The following is an 11,495-nucleotide window of genomic DNA, read 5'->3' on the forward strand; positions in this document are numbered from 1 at the left end:
ATCTTTTGGCATGTATTCCGACTATGGGTGGTGAGGCTTGGGCATCACCATGTTTTGGCTTGTAAGGCCCTAATAGAAAAAGTTTGAGAAGCCCTGATATATAAAAAAAAAGTGGATAAAACGACAGTATTATTCATCAGACAACTATAAATCAACGGATCTTAAAGTGTGACTCATACCGGACTCATAGATGAGTAAAGCCAATCAGAAACAAAGCGACACATCGCTCACCCAAGCACTTCTGCTGCTTTGTTTTAGCAATCTGTGGGGGTCTCAATGTTTGGACCCCCACCGATCAAAACTTTTGACATGTCGCTATAACACGTCAAAAGTTTTTTAACCCGTTCGCCCACCACGACGTAATAGCACGTCGTGGTGCAAGGGGGGGGGAGTGATGTATGGAGCAGGCTCACGCTAATACTGCTGCGGGTGTCAGCTGTGTATTAGATCTGACACCTGGGACTAACTGGCCGTTTAACCCCTCAAATGCTGTGGTCAATCGCGACCGGAGCGTCTGAGGCATTAAAAAGTGGGGGGTCCCCACTGCCAGCTCATTGACACCCCCACATCGCGATTGTGGGTTGCCGATATTTGTCATGGCAGCCCATGGGCCTAATCAAGACCCCAGGTCTGCCCTCACTCTGCCTCTGTTAAGCCTGTCTGCAAAAATGACAACATACTGCATTACATTAGTATTGCAGAGTATTGTACTAGTGATCTTTATCACTGGTTCAAGTCCCCTAGGGGAACTAATAGAATGCGTTAAAAAAAAAGTTAAACAAAGTTACTATTACTGAAAAAAAGTTTAACAATTTTTTTTTCCCATTTTTCGTCTAAAGTAATGTAAAAAATTAACAAAATTGGTATTGCTGCTTCCGTAAAATTCTGAACTATTACAATATACCATTATTTAACTTGCAAGGTGAACGCCGTACAATAAAAACATTTAAACCGCTAAAATCACAGTTTTTTGGTCAATTTAGCTCTAAAAAAAGTGTAATAAAAAGTGATCAAAAAGTTGTATGTAGCAAAAAATTGTACCAATAAGGATTACGGCTCGTTCCACTAAAAATACACCCTCACATCACTCAATTGATGAAAAAATAAAAAAGTTATGTCTCTCAGAATGTGATGAAACAAAACAATTTTTTTAAACAAATATATATTAAGTAGTAAAATATAAAGAAAACTATATAAATTTGGTATCGCTGTAATCATATTGAGCTGCAGAATAAAGTTAAGTTGTCATTTTTACCGTAATGTGAAAGCTGTAATAGCAAAACCCAAAAAACAATGGAGGAATCACAGTTATTTCCAAATTCCCGCAAATAATTTTTTTCCGTTTCTCAGTACATTAAATGGTACTTTAAATTCTACCGATAGAAACTACAACTCCTCACGCAAAAAATAAGCCCCCACATTACTTTCTTGATAGAAAAAAAGTTATGGCTCTTGGAAGGTGGGGAGTGAAAAATGAAAATGAAAAAGCAATAAATGGCTGAGTTTAGTTTAGTTACCTTTTAAAGAGGATCACCACTGAAATACATGAGAAAACATGGCCTAAAAGCTTCAGCCAATAAATGGGATCGTCAGAGTGTAAATCAGATCATCAAATAGTGTGCTGATAAGGCTGGGGGGTATCTTGCGCTACTTTCCAATTGTAGAGGAATACTAAACACAAAAATACACACAAAAAAAAGTATGTAGGAACATATTCTTAAGGGTCTGAAACGACTTTGAAAAATATCACTGAAGAGTAATAGACAAGTAAATCTGCACTAAAACATCACACTTTCCGGTGTGGGGCCGCCCTTTTTATTTAAGGGATAGGTATTAGAGATTATTAGTGATAGTTTAATGTTTTTGGATTGTTTTGTATGACAGTACTTTTTTTTTACTGTAACTTTTAAAATGCTTTTATTTAAAGGGGTTGTCCACTACCGGATAGGTCATTTCTATATCATCGGTGCGGGTCCGACACCTGAACCCTGCACCGATCAGCTGCACTGGTGGCCTGCGGGCTCCGGATGTTATGGCACATTATGCAATGAACGGAGCCGTGAAGCAGTTGGCACATGTTATGTTGCACAGATTTTATATTATAACATTTATAACGCATCTTATCTTGTTTGTTTTGCAGCGGTCACTGTCACCCAAGTCAATATCTCCACCTCCATCACCTGAGGTAAACTGCTGAATATTTGAGGTTAAGGTTCCTTAGCCCTGTAATACTTATGGTTTCTCAATACACAGGTTTCTGCACTCTGGGCTGACAACAAGTCTATAGTAGGTAGTTCAACTCTACCATGCTCCCGTGGAGGGTCCAATTCTCCTAGAGGAGGAGTCCAGCATTTCCACTGTCCAGGTAAAATTGAGATGTTAATATGTAGAAATATGGTTTTAACTTATCATGTAATCTTAACTGCCACTCAGACTGTACTCTGTTTCCTCAGAGATTTCTCAGGCCGAGCCAAACCTCTACAAGAAGCCACCAATCTACAAACAGAGAGGTAAGAAGAGCTTCTTGAGCATAGAAGTCAAAACAGTCTCCTGTTCTCTGGCGCTGACCTTTATGGTTTTAATACTGTCCTTTCAGAATCGGCACTCTCCCACAGGCTGGCCGATGACCCCATAGTTGAGTCTTCTAAATTCCCAGCTGCAAAACCACCAGATCCAAACCAACCAGCAAAGATCGAAACAGATTACTGGCCATGTCCTCCCTCCTTGGCGGTTGTAGGTAAGAGAGGTCAGTTATTTTGTATGTGCACCTGACCCAGGACATGGTCCAATGCTATATTTACTTTCCTCCTTAGAGTCAGAGAGACGTTACCGCAGAGAATCCAAAGAAAGCGAGAACGAGAGTGAAGAAAGTGAGGATGTGAGAGAACTGAAAGAACGGCATATAGTGGCACTGAACAAGGTAAAAGAAAACAAATGTATGTACCATCAAGAACACATGCCCCTCTGTCTACCCCCAACCATGGCTTCTCCTTCACATCTACCTTTTAACCTACAGATCCAGTCTAATCTAGGAAAACTCATCATAAAAGAAGAAATGCAGAAGGGAGAAACCCCACGAAGAAAAACTCGTTCCTTGCCAGACCGGACTCCAATCTACACACGTAAGTATTTTATCATTTTCAATCATCCATTAAACCAAGCGGCAATGATGAAAGATAACCAGGCAAAGATGAGATTAGATGCATTTCCATAGACACAAATGTATTTGATCTTAATATTTGGTACTATACTTACTGGTATTTTTCTAACCCCTCAACTGGTTGTAGTTTATTTATCAAGTAGTAAATCTGCCTACACCGGTCCTGTATAAGGATCCCAAATACAGTGCCCATCTGGGCAATCACTTCTTATGTCTCATACACATGAAATTTTGCACCGACCGGGTCCCATCAGTGATCCATGGAAAGATAGGACATGTCCTATCTTTCCACGGATAGGAGCATCGGGTCTGTTTTCACGAACCCGATTCACCCGCTGAGGTGAATGGGTCTGTGAAAACTATCGGGCGGCACTCGGATACCTTGAAAAACGGCCCGAGTGGCGCTCTGTCGTGTGCAACTACACATAGAATAAAGCCACCCTGGTGGTCAATTGCATGGCAACCATGTAATACATGGTTGTGTTAGGTCCACCAGAGTAAGAGCTAGTCTTTGCAATGGCTCTCTGCTCTGGCTCATAGGGGGGGGGGGGGTAATGGAGACTCCTTTCTATGATGTCCATATGTCTTAATATGCAGATGGGACAGCACCATATTTTATTGGAACATTCACCCCATTGTATTGTGGCTCGGCATACGCGGAGTCATGTGCATGAGGTCTTAGGGAAGATGAAAGTTCATTTGTATTGGTTTCATGGTGATACAGTCACATTAGAATTAATATACCAATGGGAATAAGGCAACAAGAGCAGCTGGAATGAATCTAGTCCAAGGCCCCATTGGGTCCCAATGCAAAATCTCTAGCAGGGCCTCCACCTACCATTTACATTTATATTACTGGTGTCCTAGTATGCGGCAGAGGGGCACTTGGGCATTCTCAGGGACCAGGAGATGTTTGCGACTGCTATAACTGCACCCACTATAGCTATGCTGCTGAATCAAGTCATTGTCCCCATAAATCCAAACCTAAAAAAATAAATTTTTGACATGTACGTGGTTTGTCTCCGCAGCCATTCATTCTGGACATGGAAGAAGCAGCTTATCAAGGGTATGTACTCACTGCTCTGGGCCTAAGAAGACAAATGCACTCACTGTAATATCATTTTTCATTAATATGATCAAGTAATTATTATTACTATTAACCACTGAACAGTGTGGACTGTCGTATGGTCAATGAGAACACTGTTAAAGGGGCACTAGCAGCAAACTGCAGTATATACATTTTAAAGGGGATATGCGGGGACCAAAAATTATTAGCAGTGTACTCCCTGCAGTATGTGAGTACACTCGCTAATATACATTCCGGTCCCCTGTCGCGCTGATTCTGAGATTGTCATAGATTTTTATAGCGCTGCCGGGGCACCGGAAGGCTTGTTGCACAATCTTTTGACAACTCTTCGTCATGTGACCGGCCCCACTGTACTCTATTTAATCTATGTACTACTACTTGTACATAGAGTACAGCGGGGTCAATCACAAGACAAAGACTCAAATCGTCATCACAGAAGACCGTGCAGCTAGACTTCCGATCCCCCTGTTACAACAATCTATGAAAATCTTATAATGAGCACGACAGGGGACCGGAACGTATATTAGCGAGTGTACTCACATACTGCAGGGAGTACACCGCTAATAACTTTTTGTCCCCACATAACTCCTTTAATAATAATGTGCTGCAACTGTGCCATGATAACTATATCTCTTTACTGTTTGGCTACGGGATCTTCTGTCTAGCTTTCTATAACCTAACTTGAAGACATTTATGAAATTGCTGGACCCCCGTGCTGACTAGTTACTGTTTTCGTCCAGTATAAGACACAATGGGTATATCTGGAATAATAATAATAATGGTGTTCTGTCTTTAGCTTCAGTCCGCAGAGTTCCACCACCCGGACCGGCAGAGAGAGAATACAGGTGAGAAGAAAATGGTTTACAAGCTGTGTAACTGTGCTATAGGTCATTATACTGCTAGGCACAAAATTCTCCAGAGACTTCAAAAAATATTTTACCCGTCCATGAGCCAAAATCAATTGTCGGCAATACCCCTGGCCAATCTCAATCCGGCAGCGAGGATCGTCCTGAAACAAATGTCCATGAGGTCTTCAGCCATGATTGTTGGGGTGATCTCGTATGATAGTTTATAATATACATTGGCGGTCTCCATCAGTGTGCACCTCTTACTATTTGTGGCACATGTTCCGCCGCCGTACATTAGTTTAAGACTGGATTTTGGCATGCCAGTATTAATATAGTTCCCCTTCAAGTTGTTTAAGGTCTCTTTAACCCCTTAACACACCATGACGACATTGTACGTTACTGTGCAGGGTTTGAATTATGGAACAAGGTCACGGGCTGAGCGCGCTCCATACGCTGCGGTTGACACCTGTGTATTAGAGCTGACTCCTTGCACTAATGGCCAGGAACAGAGGGAAATGGTTCAAATCCCATAGAGGGACTAATACAAATTGTAAAAATAGTTAGATAAAGTTTTCAATAGCGTACAAGAAATAAAAAGAACATTAAAAGTTGAAAAAAAACTTTACACAATTTTCCTCTAAAATAATGTATAAAAAAAAAAATAAACAAAATTGGTATCGCCGCGTCCGTAAAATTCAGAAATATCACAATATAACAGTTCAGGACCGGGCTATTTTGCGCCTTCAGGACCAGACACCGTTTCGCCATTTTTAGCACGCGTTAGTTAAATGGCTATAACTTTTTTATTTGTTGGGCTAGCAACGTGATTTTTGCGATATTTTTTCCGTAGACCATGCAGGTTTCTTTTTTTTATCATTTTTATACACACCTTTTTGCTATTTTCGAATTTTTATTCTTAAAGTTTGAAAATAATAGTAAAAAAGTAAGCTTTTTTAATTTTCAGCTATTTTTTTTGGTAATAACATGGTTTTACCCTAAAATAGACCTTTTATTTGTGATCGTCATTGTCTACCGTAAATTTTAATATATTACACGTCTATATTAGGGTAATTGGGTCAGCGCTAGCGTTACGACAATGATTGGCGGGTGGAACGTTTTTTTGGGTTGGGTATTTTATGTGTATTTATTTATTTATTTTTTTGCACTTTACTTTACTTTTATTTTTTTATTACTATGGTCTGTTCCTCAAAGATCAAAAAAGACCTTTGGGGAACTTTATATATTTTTTTTCTTTCTTTTTACACCATGTTTCTGCACAGCAGCCCCAGTTACAGGGGAAATCAGCCCTCTCATAGTGACGATTGTCACTAATAGGGCTGTGTTCTAGTAAGATCCAGCAGCAGTCTGTCACTAACGGCACCAGGCGATCATGTGACCAGTCACATGGACACCGGCACCAATAGAGACAGCAGCGGCCTCTCCTCAGGGTCCCCGGCAGTTACTGACAGCCGAAGACCCGACATTCAGCTGCCCGATTTCGCTCGGGCAGCAAGTTAAAACCCGCGCCGTAAAAAGTCTATAGCACGGGTATTAAGGACCCGTCCCTGACCGCTGGCCGTAAAAACACAGCCAGTGGTCGGGAACCAGTTAACTCACACGGTAAATGACAAAAAAAACCAAAAAACAATGGATGAATCACAGTTTTATCCAATTACACCCCAAAAATAATTTTATTTTCAGTTTCCCAGTACATTATATGGTATAATAAATGCTGGCATTAAAAACTACAGCTCCTCCCGTAAAAAATAAGCGTAAAAATAAAAAAGTTAAGGCCCTTGGAAAGCGGGGAGTGAAAATTGAAAACAAAAAATTGCTTGGACTTTAAGGGATTAAAGAGGATCATATCCTCCAATGCTCTTTCGATAACATGTCCCTGTACTTTTTAGCGATTACACCAGAAGACTAGAGGCCTCAGTTAGATTGCACCCTTTAAATTATAGACAAAAATAAACAATTTCAAGTATGAATGGTTATAAAACAATCTTTGCTAACCTCTTACTTGTCTGTTTCTTTCAGGGTTTCAGGTAAGCAATCATAGGGAAGGGATGGGGAAGATGGAGTAACAGTATCAGGACCCAGTACAAACGGAAATATCTTGTGTGTCCCACAGAACGGTGGAGGACAGAGGATCAGAATGGACAGGGGGAACTCCCTCCCCAGCATGCTGGAGCAGAAGGTATGTACTGATGAAATATCGTGAAAAATCCTTAGTGAATTATATTTATCTTAGCAACATAATGTGACTCATTAAAGGGGTATTCCAGCCTAAAATATGTATCAGCTATCCACTTTACTGTGTCCGTCAGTGCCATACATTTGGGAGTGGCTGTGCCAATGCTCTACCGGAACTCAATTCAGATTCTAGAGAACGCTGGGGGTCGGATTGAATGCCCACCGATCTAACATTTATCACATATCCGGTGGATAGGCGATAAATGTTTTAGGCTGGAATACCCCTTTAATGCCTGATTGAAATTTAAAGCGGATCTGTTATCATACATTGCTCTTTTTGTCTAAGGGTAGTATAGTATGAGGATAGGTCGGCCGTACTATTAGCCCATATGCCATAAAAAAAATATTGTGCTAATAGAGCCTAACAAAGACTACAGAGGTCTTACAGTTATGAGTCTGCTGTATTTTTGAAGGAAGTGCTCCCCCACCCCCCCTTACTAGTGACTGATGGTCTGCCGTGTATACATGTAGATACACCGCTGCCCGTCAGTCACTGGTGAGAGAGGCATGAGAAGCGCTCCCCCCGTGAATAACTATGAGTCCGCTGTATTCTTTGTTAGGCTCTGTTCACATCTGCGTTGGAGTCTCTGTTAGGGGCCACCGTCGCAGATCCGGCAGAGATTACAGGAAACAATAGCGTAGCATGCTGCGCTATTGTTTCCAGCAAACTTACGGACACCCCGACGGAAAACCGATGGAACCTATTAAAGTCAATGGGTTCCGTCGGGCGACGGTTGTATCCGTTGTTCAACGGAACCGTCGCTTTTTGCATTTTCATTATTCTGCTGCTCTGACGGAGCAGAGCAACGGATACCGAACACAGATGTGAACATAGACTTAGCTGCTGTTAGGGCTAATAGTGCAGTGGACCTGTCCCTATACCATGCTGCCCCTAAAAAGGAGATAGTATGATGACAGACCAAAACAGAAATCTAATGTAATATGTAAAGTGGAATATCCATTACAGTAGTATTCGTCTAACTTCTATCCCGAAATATGAGTTCTTGAATTTATAGGCCCAAAGCCTGAGGCTGCACTACTGAGTCATTCTTATAACAGTATTTCATGTTCTGATTTCTGTCCGGTGCAGCGTTGTTATAGAATAATTAAATACAACCATATATACATCCTAACTGGCTTAAATGATGTTAAAAGTGTGTATATGTATGAACATTGATGTAGATGGTGATGGTGAACACATGGGATGTCTTCTATTGCTGTAAAACGAAGCCAGTTATTATTTGGATCCAGAAAACCATCGCTGATTTCTAATAATAATATCTAATCACAGATTTCGTAAGAATCTATGAAAAAAACAATGGTATGCCGTATTTCGGAGGTATTCTACCAAGCATTGCTTCTAGTGGTGAATGCGATGCCTCACGGAAGCACCATATGGCGGGACGCGGTGCAGCTATCGCTTTGTAACATGGACCTGCGGTTCGCTTTATATGGTCTGTGCACACAACATTGCTGTGTGCATGGCCCTACAAGTGTCTCATGATGTATGGGGAATATGTTGCAGATGAGGCCTCTCGCTGTTGTATAATATGACATTTCCTAACATGTTTTTACGATTCTTTTTCAGGTTTTTCCATATGAAATGCTAATCGTGACAAACAGGGGGCGCCAGAAACTAGCTCCTGGGGTAGATAAGACTCAGCTAGAGGTAAGGACGAATATACTGATTTTCCCATGTAGAATACCTCCATACAACATTTAATACAATATATGACATAGATACCACAGTGTGATATTCTCTATCGGATGTTAATACTATTTTACTTGTCCTTCTCTGCAGAAATATCTCTCCCCTGAGGAATTTCAGCGAGTTTTCGGCATGACATTGGATGAATTTGTAAAGATGCCATTGTGGAGAAGAAATGAGCTCAAACGAAAACTGCTTCTCTTCTAGGGACACCACTGCCCGTTCACCACTAGGGAAGAGCAGAGTAAATGGGGTGACTTGAGGAGACGGACTCTTGTGACCGGCATGTCTGATATGAGTGATCTTATGGGGCTTGAGAATCAACCTAAACTTATGTCAATCATCTACTGTCAATCCCTCATTACTTAAGACACCTCAGACTCCTATAGGACCAAATTAATACACACACATATATATATATATATATATATATATATATACACACGTTAGATACCCCTTAATTATGCAACGTCAATCTATTTATCATACTGAACACTATTCTGTATGACGGATCGCTTGAACACACAAAATACAATTGTCTATGACAGATCACTTATTCACAAAACATACCTAATAGACGTCTATATAGCCAACCAGATACCATAACCTATTCCCAATAACCCTCCAGTATGTATTAGGCGACATTCACCATTATTTATCGCATTGGACATATCAGATTGCACATAGCTTCTAGGGTCTTTTTATGCACATAGTACATAAGTACAGCATTCAATCCACAGTTACCCTCAAATCCGAACATAGGATGCAGGCATTGTACTCTTAATATTACATTTCAACTAGTGAGTAGGGGGCGGAGGTGCTACTACCCCGTTGTTATATGCTGCCAGCGCTGTGTGTGTTATATGGGTGAGTGCTTTTAGTTTATTGCATTCCCATCTTCTTTTATTGCCCAAAGAACAACCTGGCACCCTCTCCAACAAAAATGGCAGTTTTTTACCCTCTCTTCTGCTGTGTGTGGTTTGTGATATGCTGAATTTTTGGTACATGCTCTTTCCTAGTCACATGTGCTTTAATGTATGTCCCACATATGTGTTTCATCTCATTCACATCCTTGTTTCATTTTTTCCGTACCATGTCCGATCACGTCACCACCTCTCGTCCTTCATACACTTCTCCACTTGTCCTCATGACTATTAGCTTTTCATTCGTCTTTTCGGACACCCTAACCTTTACTTTCACTCACGCCTACTATCTTCTACATACGTGTCCTGTCTCTACCTTAGGTGTTGAAGCATTTTCTTTTCATTATTTTTGGCTTCTGATGTATAATTAATAGTATTATAATTATTAAAGGTTACTGAATATTCTGATTTGTGTATAATTCCACACTGCTATGAAATGTTCTACAAATTAAAACCCCCAAATACATCATTGTCCACACATATTTACACCCTAACCCTAAATAGTGGTATTGATGTAGATGGTGATAAGGATCCAACACTGCACTTGACACATATCGGAGCGGGGTATCATCAGAATCTCTGTCATATAAGGTCCGTCATGACGTATCTGGCTTCCACCATAAAAATAACATGCCAACCCTGACGTGAATGAGACTGTTCCTGTCTATGGCTAGCATTACGATTACAAACTCATTCCTTTGGCCTGTAAGCCCAGCAGCACTCAATGTCAAGCAGCAGCTGCAAAAGCATTCACTGCGTATGGAAGAAAGAAGTTTCAGACATTACTATAGGAAAGGGTTGTTTACAGTTAGAGTAGTACAGTTAGACGTGTAATTGATTGAGAAAGGCTGAACTTGATGGACCTGTGTCTTTTTTTTAAACCTTTTTACCTATGTAACGTCAAGTGATCCTAGCTCAAAAACCTCTCTGTATTTCTTTAGGTATGACTCCTTTTAAAGGGAACCTGTCAGCAGGATTTAGGCCCACAAATACAGTCAACCTGTTATCCAGCAGGGTGATAGGTTCACAATGATGCTCCTCTGTAATCTTTCCGATGGTCGCGAAAAAAGATTTAAAAACTGCACATACTATATGCAAATTAGCTTGAAAGAGTCATATGGGCATTGCTGTTATTCTGAAGAGTCAGGCACTCCTAAAGACGAGCCCTTATAGTTTTATTGTTTTATTAGCGTCTCAGAGGCCGCGCTGCGTTAATTCTAGATTTCTGAATTCCCGCAGTTCTATTAGACTTCCCGGGCATGTGCAGCCAAGTGCAGTGGTTACTGTCCCTGGGAAGTTGAATGGAATGGCACAGGTGCGGCATTTCAATAATCTAGGAGTGATGTAGCGAGGTTTTTGAGACATCATTTAATCTGCGAGGGGCGTGTTTAGGCACCTGAGTGCCTGACTCTTCAGGATAACAGCTAATTTGCATAAAGAGCACACCGTTTTCATGGCCTGAACTCCAGTGGGAGAGGACGTGTTTCTAGAGCTCCGCAGGGGGCACACATCATTC

General features: G+C 41.0%; 1 protein-coding gene across 1 annotated transcript in view; it reads left to right on the forward strand.

The window, feature by feature from the left end:
- The window catches only part of DMTN (dematin actin binding protein), a 58,526-nt gene extending 48,142 nt beyond the window's left edge, over positions 1 to 10,384 (forward strand). The window contains 12 exon segments of the mRNA XM_075858855.1: positions 2,141 to 2,185; positions 2,254 to 2,365; positions 2,454 to 2,510; positions 2,597 to 2,737; positions 2,814 to 2,920; positions 3,017 to 3,122; positions 4,189 to 4,226; positions 5,044 to 5,092; positions 7,133 to 7,168; positions 7,171 to 7,292; positions 8,937 to 9,017; positions 9,150 to 10,384. Coding sequence (XP_075714970.1) covers positions 2,141 to 2,185; positions 2,254 to 2,365; positions 2,454 to 2,510; positions 2,597 to 2,737; positions 2,814 to 2,920; positions 3,017 to 3,122; positions 4,189 to 4,226; positions 5,044 to 5,092; positions 7,133 to 7,168; positions 7,171 to 7,292; positions 8,937 to 9,017; positions 9,150 to 9,263 — 1,008 coding nt within the window. The 3' untranslated portion in view covers positions 9,264 to 10,384.
- The last annotated feature ends 1,111 nt before the right edge of the window (positions 10,385 to 11,495 follow it).

The sequence above is a fragment of the Rhinoderma darwinii genome, chromosome 3, assembly GCF_050947455.1.
Source record: "Rhinoderma darwinii isolate aRhiDar2 chromosome 3, aRhiDar2.hap1, whole genome shotgun sequence".
Taxonomy (NCBI): domain Eukaryota; kingdom Metazoa; phylum Chordata; class Amphibia; order Anura; family Rhinodermatidae; genus Rhinoderma; species Rhinoderma darwinii.